This window comes from Callorhinchus milii, unplaced genomic scaffold, assembly GCF_018977255.1.
Source record: "Callorhinchus milii isolate IMCB2004 unplaced genomic scaffold, IMCB_Cmil_1.0 Scaffold10, whole genome shotgun sequence".
In the NCBI taxonomy this organism is placed as follows: domain Eukaryota; kingdom Metazoa; phylum Chordata; class Chondrichthyes; order Chimaeriformes; family Callorhinchidae; genus Callorhinchus; species Callorhinchus milii.
The window spans coordinates 11415281-11427970 of record NW_024704751.1 but is presented as its reverse complement, the minus strand read 5'-3'; the positions used below and the strand labels follow the sequence as shown (position 1 = coordinate 11427970).

The window sequence follows — 12690 nt, the reverse complement described above, 5'->3', positions numbered from 1 at the left end:
CCCCCCCCTCCCCCCTCTCACTCCTCTCCCTCCCCCTCTCCCCTCTCTCCTCCCCCCCCTCCTCCCCTCTCTTCCCTCTCTCCCCCCACCTCTCTCACCCCTCCTCTCCCCTCTCTACCCCCCCTCCCTCTCACGCCCCTCCTCTCCCCCCCCCTCTCCCCTCCTATCCCCCTCTCCCCCTCTCTCCTCTCTTCCTATTCACTCGCCTCCTAAACTCTTTTGCCCCTAAAACAATCTGTGAAGGCGTTCTGTTCATTTCCACCCTCTGTCGGTTGTGGTTCTGGGAGGGATTGGGTGGAGTTTCAGTGAAAGGTTTTTATTTCAGGTGCAGCAGTTAAATGTAGTTCAAGTTGAGAGTTCAGGCGGTGGCACTGGAAACTGATTATAACCGCTAATGGCTTATTGTGTATTATATTATATTATATTACATTACGCTTCGGGTTTTACCCACTGCCTCTTCCCCATTTGCTTTTCTTAAGATGTTACATTGCCCGACTGAAGCCCCCATCGGTGGCCGGGCCTTCAGCCTCTCAGCCCCCAGGCTCTGGAACTCCATCCCCCCCAGTGCCTTCGCCGCTTCCTCCCTTTCCTCCTTCCAAGACCTTTCTCTTCAACCATGTCTTCAGCTCCCCTTTCGACTCTCTACCCCCTCGCTCCCTCCCTTCCCTCCCCTCACCCTGAGCATTTCCCCACTGCTCGGGTCCCGACCCAACTGTCCAGCGCCTTGGGACGTCCTCCCGACGTGAAAGGCGCTCTATAAATGCAATCATGTTCTTGTTGTTTTTGACAATGGGTCAAAACATCTCCAAATGCTTCAGCGGTACTTTGGCTCCTTGTCAAAGAAAATGTGCTTTTTAACAAGTTTTACCAGCACTGAGCCCATAATGGCTGAATAGCATCTTTCGGTTTTACTGCCCGTTTGATCGTGTATTGAGGTACACTGCCAAACATATCTGAAGTTCTCAGTTGTGTTTTTGTCTATATTGGTTAAAGTGGACAAATCCGTGCAGGAATTGTTTGTTCTTGGTCCATCTTTACATTATACATCAATGTCTGCAATACATTTCATAACGATCACTGCATTATTTTGTATGTCCAGCAAGTCCTCTATGGAAATCTGCTCATACCACTTCACATCTGGGAAAAGCTCAATTGTAGCACTGTTTGACTTTTAAAGGCTAAAAGTTATAACTTGATATTCATGCACTTTATGTCTGTAGAGTTCACTGTAGTTCAATGCATGGAAGCTGTGAGTACCACACCTAATAATAATCCCTCCAAAACCCAAAACAATAATAAATTGGTCATTTTCAATCCACGACTGTTTGTGGGACATTGCTGTGCGCAATTGGCTGCCGCGTTCGCCCACAAATATACAGTCAATTCACTTTACAGTGTGTTCCGTGAAGCGCTTTGGGACGTCCTCCTGACGTGAAAAGCGCTATATCAAATGCGAGGATTATTCTTATTATTATTGCTGAAAACAGTATATTTGTGGGTGAACTTTGCAATCTTTTTCTCCCCTTCAAAAAAATATTGATTTTAAACCTCGTTTCTGTTTGTAATTCCTCTCGGAGATGAAGCATTTCAGGTCTTCATTTCCCAACTTAGTTTTTGTCAGGGTTGATTTCGTGGGAGATCCAGGGTACTCTCCGTGGTTCACCTCAGAAACCCTATGGTCAGGGAGAGGGAAGTCAGCCCCAGTAACCACTACTGGGCCCTCTTTAATGACCCCCTTTGGAAGGTATAACAACACTGTATGTTCAAGCTGTAAAATGGAGACTTTGAAGTGGTGACTCAATTGCAATGTTGGAATTTTAATTAGGTCAGTGTATCGAGGGATACGGAGCAAAGGTGGGAATCGTAGAATTATATCGCACAGAAGGAGGCCATTCCGCCCATCGTGTCTGTGCCAGCTCTTTGAAAAGAGCTTCTGAATCAACCCACTCCCCCCGCGCTCTCCCCATAGCCCTGATCAACCCCACTCTCTCCCCATAACGGCCACTTCTGTTTTTGTGTTGAAGGTCTGCAGTGTTCAACAGTACCTAATTATACACTGTATTTGCTGATTTCTCTGTTCTTTGTTGGTTTTATTTTAGGCCAAGAGGCTAGCTGACCATTACTCCGTCTGTCACTTAGCGACGGGTGACATGCTGAGATCCATGGTGGCTTCTGGATCGCCACTGGGGAAGCGACTGAGCGAAACCATGAACGCTGGGAAGTTGGTAAGTGCCGTGTGCTGTTGTGTGAGCTTCGGGAACAGTGTGGAGGTTTCCACCTCCTGGCACTACGCTGCACAAGCAACACATAATCTGTGATTTATTTTTAGTCAGTCGGGCACGTCTGATACTCGCTTGCTTAATTAAGAGACTCCAGTTCCACTCTGTCCAGAATTTGGCGGAGTATATAAATATTAAAAAATCTTATTTGCCCCTGTAATAAACTTCTTGTATTTTTATACTTAAAGCCCGAAAACTTGTTACAACAACTTGCATCTATTAGCCCCATAGACGGTGTCTTGCAGAGCTTTACGGGGAAATATGGTGTTTTAATATGAAGTGAAAGACTGGCTTTATCTTTTCGGTAAGTGTCTCTCTGAAATTGTTTTAATGTCAACTTTAATGTGTCTGCCTTTAGGTGAGTGATGAAATGGTTGTGGAGCTGATTGACAATAACCTCGACACTCCACCCTGCAAGAATGGATTCCTGTTGGATGGATTCCCACGCACCGTGAAGCAGGCAGAGAGGGTACGTTGGGGCTTGCTGGCCCAAACATATGGCAGAGCAAGACGAGATTGTAGCAGAATTACCACCTCTAAGTGCAGGCGTAAATGGACTTCAAGGTTGATATAGAGCAGTGGTGGCCAACTTTTATGGTCGTCCAACAAAATACATGTTCTTGATTGGTGTTTCCGGTGCTTGTAGTAGAGGAAGGGTTGGTGACCTCGGGAGGAGAGGAGGAAAAAAAGGCCAACAGAGAACATTGCGGATCAGTCATAGAATTATACAGCACAGAAGGAGGTCATTCGGCCCATCGTGTCTGTGACGGCTCTTTGAAAAGAGCTTCCAAATCAACCCACTCCCCCCTCTCTCCCCACAGCCCTGATCAAGCCCACTCCCCCGCTCTCTCCCCATAGCCCTGATCAACCCCACTCCCCCACTCCCCCCTCATAGCCCTGATCAACCCCACTCCCCCCTCTCCCCCATAGCCCTGATCAACCCCACTCCCCTGCTCTCTCCCCATAGCCCTGATCAAGCCCACTCCCCCGCTCTCTCCCCATAGCCCTGATCAACCCCACTCCCCCGCTCTCTCCCCATAGCCCTGATCAATCCCACTCCCCCGCTCTCTCCCCATCGCCCTGATCAATCCCTCTCCCCCGCTCTCCCCCCATAGCCCTGATCAACCCCTCTCCCCCTATAGCCCTGATCAACCCCTCTCTCCCCATAGACCTGCAAACTTGTCCTCCCTAAATAATTATCTACTTCGCTTTTTAAAAGTTGTTGTAGAATCGGCTTCCACCGGCCTTTCAGGCAACGCATTGCAGCTCCCAACAACTCGCGGTATGGAGACATTTCTCCTCACTTGCCCTCCGGCTATTTTAAATCGGTGTCCTCGGGTTACCGACCCACCCGCCCGCCAGTGATAAATGTCCTGCAGTGCTCCCCGTGTACACGATGTGGCGGGTGTGGTGCTTGCCGTATCATGGAGAGCTCGCTCCCCTTCCAACAGCAGAAACCCAGCACCGTGTAGAGTCAGCAACTACAGGCAGTGAAGGCAGGTAGGTTTTAGCTGGCCGGTTCAGAATGTGGTATGAGTGATTATCTTTAGCTACGCCCTAACACTGAGTCATATTTCCCTGTTGTGACTTGTCAGTTTTGCAAAGGATCCAGCGATGTGGCAACGTTATGGTTTGAGCTCTTCTTGTGTGTGTTTTTTTTGGGTGAGGGCCAGTATTTCTCCGCCGTCGGATGCTTCCTGTTTCCAGGGGTGCTTCATGTGGTGTACGCTAAATGAGGAGCGATGCTGAGATTAACACACCGTGGGTCCCTGACTTGATCACCTCGCTATGTGCTGAGTCAGCTGATTTAATTCCTTTTTGTCAATCGGTCATCTCAGCCACGGAGATACCAGCGGTTAAGCCTCTATTGGATGTTTCACCCCCAAAATACACAGTCGCTACACTTTACGGTATATCCCTATGAAGCGCTTTGAAACGTCGCAATGACGTGATAAGGCGCTGTATCAAATGCAAGGATTATTATTATTAACATCCCAGGTAATATCAGCCAAGGATTCTGTTCCTCGTTGCTAACCGACGGGGGTGTGAATGTTGTGTGAGAACACAATCGGGCTCTCCTCTGTGGTTCAATATCCTGGTAATGCGCAACCAGAAGCCTTATAATAATAATAATAATAATAATAATAATAATAATCCTTGCATTTGATATAGCGCTTTTCACGTCGGGAGGACGTCCCAAAGCGCTTCACAGAACACACTGTAAAGTGAATTGACTGTATATTTGTGGGCGAACGCGGCAGCCAATTGCGCACAGCAATGTCCCACAAACAGTCGTAGATTGAAAATGACCAATTTATTATTGTTTTGGTTTTGGAGGGATTATTATTAGGCTCTGTGTGGAGTAAGGAAACTTGCCCGAGGTTTGGCCCTCTGCCTGGAATTGAACTCGGGTCTCTCACTTGCAAAGCGAGTGCTCTAACCACTGAGCTACAGGACTTGTACATGATTGATGGCAATTTGGGTGAGGTGTAAGCTTTGTAGAGGACAAAGAGTTGTCAACTTGTTTATCTCCCTCTGCCCTTCAATGGGAGAGAATAAGGGTTTTGTTGAACTGAGAATAAGACACTGCCTTAATTAACTCTGTCGTTCTGCTGCATGTAAAAGTTTGCCTAAGGTTTCACCCGCAAGTAACTTTGCCAAACAGACAACGTAACCTTTTCCTCTTTGCTTCTCTCGTCACAGTTCGATGAGCTGATGAAAAAGCGTTCTGAGAAGCTGGACTCGGTGATTGAGTTTAATGTTGATGATAACTTGCTGGTGCAAAGGATCTGTGGCAGGTACCTTATCGTTTTGTATTACATATGGCAAGTTACCCTTTACCAGGTCACGTGAAACATGGATTCGAATGAAAGGTCAATTCTGAGATGCGTTGCTTAGACTTCCAGGACAATATGAGGCAAGTACAACAACATCAAATGCCATTTACACGGCGCTTTTCACACCGGGAGGACGTCCCAAGGCACTGGACAGTCGGGGGTTTGGACCCGAGCTGGGGGTTGGGTTCAGGAAGGGTGGGGGTAGGAGGGTGACTGAAAGCGCGATCGAAGAGGAGGGGCTTGCGATGGGCCTTGAAGGAGGCAAGGGAGGGAGGGAGCGAGGCAGAGGGACTGGGATGGAGTTCCACAATACTGTTGTAACAGCGTTTGCTTCTTCACAGGCTGATCCACCAACCCAGCGGCCGATCCTACCACAAACTATTCAACCCGCCCAAAGTGCCGATGAAAGATGACGTACGTATCGAGAATTGTTGCATTCTCATCAGTGCTGCGCGTTCCTCATGTAGTTAACATTATAGACAGTTCATAGAATCCTACAGCACCGAGGGAAACCATTCGGCCCATCGTGCCTGTACCGGCTCTTTGGAAGAGCTGCCCAACTAGTAACATTTCTTCTAAGCATCCAGGAATTTGTAGGGTGGAAATTTTTTGTTGGGAATTAATCAAACTAGTAAAACCAATGTTAAGTCACAAAGCATTCATTCTGACTCCTTCAATAAGAGAGGTTTGGATGAAGAAGGTTCTTTGGCTATTTAATCTCATCTTTCCAGAACACCCAAAGTGCCGATCTCCCACTCAGCATCAAGCTGTTGTGTTTTTTTTTTAACTAGTGCAGCGTCCCAGCCTCAACCTTCCTGCTAACCTGTTCCTATCGGTAGTTATCCTCTGGTTAAAGTAAATACCTCGTGGTATCTTCCTGAAATTGCTCTTTGGAACTCTAAACCTTCTAACAGGGTCAAGTGCAATTACTTGGTTGACCAGCCGTTTGGGATAGGGATGGGCTCAGTTCATTGCTTTGCCATTATTGTAAGTCTCTAAACGGCACGATGGCTGCACTTGGCTTCACACCGCACAGTTATATTAACTTTGTCTGTCGCCGGGTTCAGGTGACCGGCGAACCCCTGATGAAACGCTCAGATGACAATGAGGAAACGTTGAAGTCTCGGCTGGTGGCTTACCACACCATGACCTCCCCTCTGATCGCCTATTACCAGAACAAAGGGCTCCACACCGCAGTCGATGCATCTCAGTCTCCGGATGTTGTTTTCACTAACATTCTAGCAGCCTTCAGCGAAGTCACATGTAAGGACCTGGTTATGTTTGTCTGATCTGATCCCAATGATGTTTCTGTGTCTCCTATTGGCCCACCAGTCTGTAATGTTAGGCAGGCTGTCAAATAATGAATGAACAGGACTTACTTTGGGCATTGGTAACTCAAAGACAGTTGTTCCAAAGTGAAACTCACATAAGTCCTATCTGTATAAATCTTATAATAGCCTCAGTCATACATAATAATAATAATCCTTGCATTTGATATAGTGCTTTTCACGTCGGGAGGACGTCCCAAAGTGCTTCACAGAACACACTGTAAAGTGACTTGACTGTACATTTGTGGGCGAACGCGGCAGCCAATTGCGCACAGCAATGTCCCATAAACAGTCGTAGATTGAAAATGACCAATTTATTATTGTTTTATTTTAGAGGGATTATTATTAGGCTCTGTGTGGAGTAAGGAAACTTGCCCAAGGTTTCACCCTCTGCCTGGAATTGAACTCAGGTCTCTCACTTGCAAAGCGAGTGCTCTAACCACTGAGCTACAGGACTCCATCTGCTCAAGTCCCTTTGAATTATTTCCTATTATTTATACTATACTATTATTTAATAGTATAATTATTTAAGCGCTCTGAGACACTACCCTGTGTGGAGGGCACGAAATAAGTCCATGTTGTTGTTATGCTCCTACTTTGCATAAATTATCTGAAATGTATGATCCCAACTGATACGACTTATGTGAGATTTACTGAGATTCAAAAGGCCCGGAAAACTTGTTCTGTTTGCATATCTTTCCTCAAAGAACTGCTACAGATTAGAAATTTGGCAACCGTTGTCAATCGGTCTGGGTTTCTGTAAGTGCCCTGAAGTTCAGTCCGGTCTGTCGCTATGTTAAGAAAACCTGTTGCTCACAAACGGGTCCTCCTATGATTGATGTTACCTCTGATGTGTCAATGGTTCAAATCTGAAAACTTTTTTCCCTTCAGACTGTAAATGAATGTGAGAAATCAACTGTCTAACCATTTGGCGATCCTTGGCTTCAAGGTTGTATAGTACGTCTCACAGTAAAAAATAGAGAAATGATAGGAAACCACAGCAAACAATCGTTATCTGAACATGAAAGACAAGTTGGTTAATAATTCTGCTCGGGTGAAGCATCACAGTTTTCTTGTTCATTGCCTGATGGATCTGTTGTGAATTCCCTTCCAATTTCCAGCATTTGCTCACAGAATACACAGTCAATTCACTATACGGTATATCCTATGAAGCTCTTTGAGACGTCTCAAACCATGTGATAAGGCGCTGTATCAAATGCAAGGATAATTATTATCAGAATTAAAATCCAGTGTAGGTTGAGAGTTTGCCTGAAACATTGGGGATTATTGGAGGGGGGAAGGAGATTTGTAAATCCTCTCACAGAGGTCTTGCTCTGGGATAGAGCTCAAGCCATAAGGTGGTAACAGCAATTGGTGTCTCTTTCATGGTAGGTAGTAGCTTATTGGTCAAATATTTTATCTCTGACTGACTCAAAACGTAACAGAATTAGTGAATTATTTTTCTATTTGATTACGTTTAGCTGAGAATTGGAGGATTGGTCTGTTCTGAGCGAGATGTCCTCCTTATCCATCCTCACTGGAACATCTTGGAGCTCCCTCTCCCATCCTGCCTTCAAAGACTTTGATTGTTAATGGTGTTGGATTTTATTTTAGTCTCTATCTCTTTCTAATTCTCCCTCAAACTCTAAATCTCTCTTAAGATTCCTGTTTCTTCCCCTCAACTTTTCCATAGCAATGGTGGTCAGAGGCCTGGGTGGGACATTACGTTAAAATACTGAACTTAAAACGCTAAGGCAAAACCTTAGGCGGGTTTCCTTACTCCATACCCACGTCTAGTAGGAACTCGGTTGTTAGTCGATTGGCAGATTGCTTTTTTTTTGACCACCTGGCTCGGGTCCATTTTATGTGCTTTCTTTCTCCTATTCCACGCTCTTCCTGATCCTGTCACCATTCTGATCTGTCGAGCTTACTTTACTGCTTTTACGCCCTTGAATTTGCTGTTGTCAGTTTACTTCCTATTTCTTTGCCTCTCAAAATATGGGGTTACTTTTAAAAGCATAACTTTGTTAGTGCTATGTGACCCTAATGCTATTATTGTGGTTTCATAAGTACAGAGGAACTCACATAAGTCTGATCTGTATAAATTGCCCAAGTAGTACATCTGCCCGAGTCCCGTTCCAAGATTATTACATTCTCTGCAGGTTTGCCATTACTCATACTTTGCATAAGTCATATTAAATTTACGGTCCCAACTGATGCAACTTATGTGAGGTTTACTGTAACACTCTTAAATTAAATGTGTTCATTTTGTTCATAATTCTGCATATTGCTGCTTGTCATTTTCTAAGCCCAGTACAGTACTTTTTTTTGTTGCTTTTTTTACACCTCTATTTTGAAACTAGTATTTCCTGTATTTCTGTAAGAACGAGGAACGTTCTGAATAAACATCAAGTCTTTAGAGGAAATCTCTTTGTCATTTCAGATCAGGAAATGTAAATCGGTGTATTTCTTTTCCTGGAATTGAATATAATATCCAAATTTGCCCACGTTGGTTGTCAGATTGGGTTATTGTTAAGCTTTTTCAAGAATTTGCATTGGGGAAACCTCATCGCCCCAACAACGACTTCCATTTATACAGCACCCCTCACGCAGGGTAGTGTCTCAGAGCACTTGTGAAAAAGATTCACGTTCTCAGAAGTGACTTTTTTTTAAAAATAAGTATTTAAATCACCTCCAAATAGGAAGATTCTCTCCCTCTCACTTCCACTGAAATGTTGTCACAGCTAATCAGCTCAGAATTCTTTTCCGGGTGACGATAATAATATTTCTTGCATTTGACATAGCAAGTTATTATGTCTTCGAGACGTAACAAAACCGCTTCACAGGATATACTGTAAAGTGAATTGTGTATTTTGCGGGCAAAACAGATCAGTTTCACGCTCAGTTTGATCTCAGTGTTTGGCGTAAGGGTGGAATGTGACTGCGGTTAGAACTTTCAGTGCATTTTGTGTCAAGCAAAAGCAAGTTTATATTTATATCTTTCTTTCCTCGCTCAGCTTTTCTCCCAATTTGGTTAGGGAGGGGAATTCCTCCTCACATTCCAGTGGCTCGACACTGAAAAGTACCCGCTTTAGAAGCAGGAGGCGGCTGTTCAGCCCCTCAAATCTGTTCCACCATTCTATAAGATCGTGGCTGATCTGTACAGACTGGGCTCGGGTCTAATGCCGCACCACAGTGGAATAGTGCCATAATGCTCCCTTGTTGAGTCCTACATATGAACAATAGACAAGTGGGCACAGTCCCGCTACAGCTGTAGAACTGTACGTCTGTAGAAAGAATCAAGACTCCCAAATCGGTCAGGGTGTGAGGTGAAGAGCACGAGTGACATTTTGAGAGCTCGGGGAGATCTGATGTGACCTATAAACTACCTGTGCCGTCCCAAGTCGATTACAAGATTTGTGATTGCCTTAGGTCTTGGCGTCTTATTTGTCTTATTAAAGGAAAACATTTTGATTGAAGCAATGATTTTTTTTGTGTGTGTGTCTGAATAGGGCTCAGAAATTACTCTTGAGAAAATATGAAGTGACCTTTGCGGCAGCCTTATAGAGTAGATGTTAGCAAGGGAGGCTATATTGTGGAGAAGATGTGATTTATTGAGAGTTCTGTACGGATGTGCATGTTCTGTCAGAATACTGTATCCGCTGCAGTAATTATGCAGTGTGTTTTTGTTGTGATGTTTTACTCTAAGGTTGTTCATTGACTGAAAGATTTGGTAAATGTTTCCATAACGCGGGTACATACATTATTTGGATTTACACTTCATTTATGTATGCGGTGAGCTGACTAACGTGATGTCCTAAGGTTATTGCCAATCTCCTTTTATTAAACGCCCAGACGATTCTCACTGTCGAAATGTAAATCCTCCCAACTTCAAAATTAACTCAATTTGTTTTCGTCTTTTGTTTTTATTTCAGCCACCTGAAAATTTATGATGCCAGGGACAAGCCACAGTGTACCCAGATCTCAAGTTCATAAACTATCTGTTTACATAGTGTTGGGGGGGGGGTGGGGGGAGTTGTTTGGTGGTGGATTATACCTAAGTGCAATTTAGCTATCCAGTTATTAATTATCTCAGTATTGGAGGGGCTGGTGGATTGTGCAAGTGTAGTTGATAAATTGCATTGGCATTTATGCAGGTTTCATAACATAGGAAAAAACATTGACATGCAAAGCTTCTATTTTTCCCTATTTTTCTAATAAAGATGAATGCAATACTCTTCTTGTTGTGGATGCAAAGATGGTTGATTTCCTCATTGTGGGTGATGTTGAGAATGATTTGCAATGCCATCTTCCAGTAAAATTTTTTGACTATTGGTAAAGTGTAATGAAGTTTCATGCAGATTTCTGTGTTGAGAGTTAATGACTCATTCATTACATCTATTTTCATATTTGGGTGGAACATTGTATAAGTTTACAGCATAATTATAATCAGGAATCAAAGAGCTACCTGGAAAAAACAAAATATCTTGGAGTGCATTAGAGAAGCTTCCATCCTTTCCAATATGAAACCTTCAGTCTCTTAAAGGACTTAAATATTACACTCGTAACCTCAGCATAATTGTTTTGTGGCCCTTTTGTTACCTTGGCTCATGTAAGAAAAAATATATATATTAAAATATTAAACGGTGTCGGAAGTGTTCAGTGATAAGATATTGTGGAAATTGACCGTTAAATCAAAATTTGTGAGCGTTCAATTCTCCAACCGTTGTCTTCCGACATCTGAAAAGTGAGAACGTGCTTCTCTCCAGGTCATAGTTGTGGAACTGAATGCTCACGTTCTTTGCCCCAAACCTTACTCTTATCAAACAGAGCCGCCTGGGGGGAGTGGGAGGGGTGGAGAGGCGCAACATCGCAGTGGACCAACAACGACAGTCACTGTGCGATTCTGTAAATCGGGCGAAGCGACGTGAGACCGTCCCCGGATTGGAAAAAGAAGCTGTAATTGCAACGCACGGAAGGCGTGAAAATTGGGGGTGGGGTGAGTGGGGGGGGGAATCCGTATTCTCAAACAAAAATGCTAAAAATATATGTATTGTTTGAAAAAAAAACCTCTCTGGGGACACACTGCTGCGGGTGAACAGGGGAGTGGGGGGGAGGGGACAGGGGGAGTGGGGGGGGGAACAGGGGAGTGGGGGGGTGAGGGGTGAACAGGGGGAGTGGGGGGGGGGGCAGGGGTAGTGGGGGGGTGAACAGGGGGAGTGGGGGGGGGGGAGGGGTGAACAGGGGAGTGGGGGGGGTGAGGGGTGAACAGGGGGAGTGGGGGGGGGGTGAGGGGTGAACAGGGGGAGTGGGGGGGGGAACAGGGGCAGTGGGGGGGGAACAGGGGAGTGGGGGGGGGAACAGGGGGAGTGGGGGGGGAACAGGGGGAGTGGGGGGGAGGGACAGGGGGAGTGGGGGGAGGGGACAGGGGAGTGGGGGGAGGGGACAGGGGGAGTGGGGGGGAGGGGACAGGGGGAGTGGGGGGGGGAACGGGTAGTGGGGGGGGGGACAGGGGGAGTGGGGGGGAACAGGGGGAGTGGGGGGGAGGGGACAGGGGGAGTGGGGGGGGGGGGGGTGGAGGGGAAACAAGGGGAGTGGCGGGGGGTGAGGGGGGACTGGGGGAGGGGTGGGGGGGAGTTCCCCCTCTACCCCAGTGGTGCCTTTGCCAGAGGGAATGACGTCACGGGGGGGGTTCCTCAGCCACACGGGGGGGGGGAGAGGGGGGGGAGTGCCCTTTTGTGACGTCACAAAGCTTCGCGCATCCGCGCAGTGGCCCAATGTATCCCCCAATGTATCAAAAGCGGCGGAGAGTCCGCGGTACAGTCGGAGCGGAAGAGGAGGAGACGGCAACAATGTAGCCCGAGACCCGCGACTCCGACACCACCGGCGGTGAGTGCACCGGGGGGGCACTTTATTACACCCCCACCCCCTCCCCTCCCTCCCTCCCTCCCCCCCCCACACCCCCTCCCTCCCTCCCTCCCACACACACCCCCACACCCCCTCTCCCTCGCTCCCTCTCCCCCCCACCCCTTATCCTCCCCATCACCCCTTTCCCCCCCCCCGTTCCCCCCTCTCTGCTCTCCGGTCCCCCCACTCCCCCCCTCAAGGCTTTTTCTTTCTACATAGAGAGCGCGAGACCGTAATCCCTGCTTTTAAACCTCCCAAAAAGATGTGCACAGAACCTCCTCCTCCTCCTGGAAAATCCCCACACACAGATCAGAAGCACAGCGGTGGAGGGAGGGAGGG

General features: G+C 46.6%; 2 protein-coding genes across 5 annotated transcripts in view; both read left to right on the top strand.

Moving 5' to 3' along the window:
* The window catches only part of ak2 (adenylate kinase 2), an 11413-nt gene extending 632 nt beyond the window's left edge, over positions 1 to 10781 (top strand). For 2 of the 3 annotated variants that reach the window (XM_042338364.1, XM_042338363.1), the window contains exons 2-6: positions 2100 to 2225; positions 2638 to 2748; positions 4983 to 5077; positions 5458 to 5530; positions 6184 to 6609. In XM_042338364.1, coding sequence (XP_042194298.1) covers positions 2151 to 2225; positions 2638 to 2748; positions 4983 to 5077; positions 5458 to 5530; positions 6184 to 6405 — 576 coding nt within the window. In that variant the 5' untranslated portion in view covers positions 2100 to 2150 and the 3' untranslated portion in view covers positions 6406 to 6609. 3 annotated transcript variants of the gene reach the window in all.
* Positions 10782 to 12218: 1437 nt separating this feature from the next.
* The window catches only part of rnf19b (ring finger protein 19B), a 33614-nt gene continuing 33142 nt past the window's right edge, over positions 12219 to 12690 (top strand). For both annotated transcript variants that reach the window (XM_042338736.1, XM_042338735.1), the window contains exon 1: positions 12219 to 12333. The gene's annotated coding sequence lies outside the window, so the exon portion shown is untranslated. The remainder of the gene's footprint in view (positions 12334 to 12690) is intronic.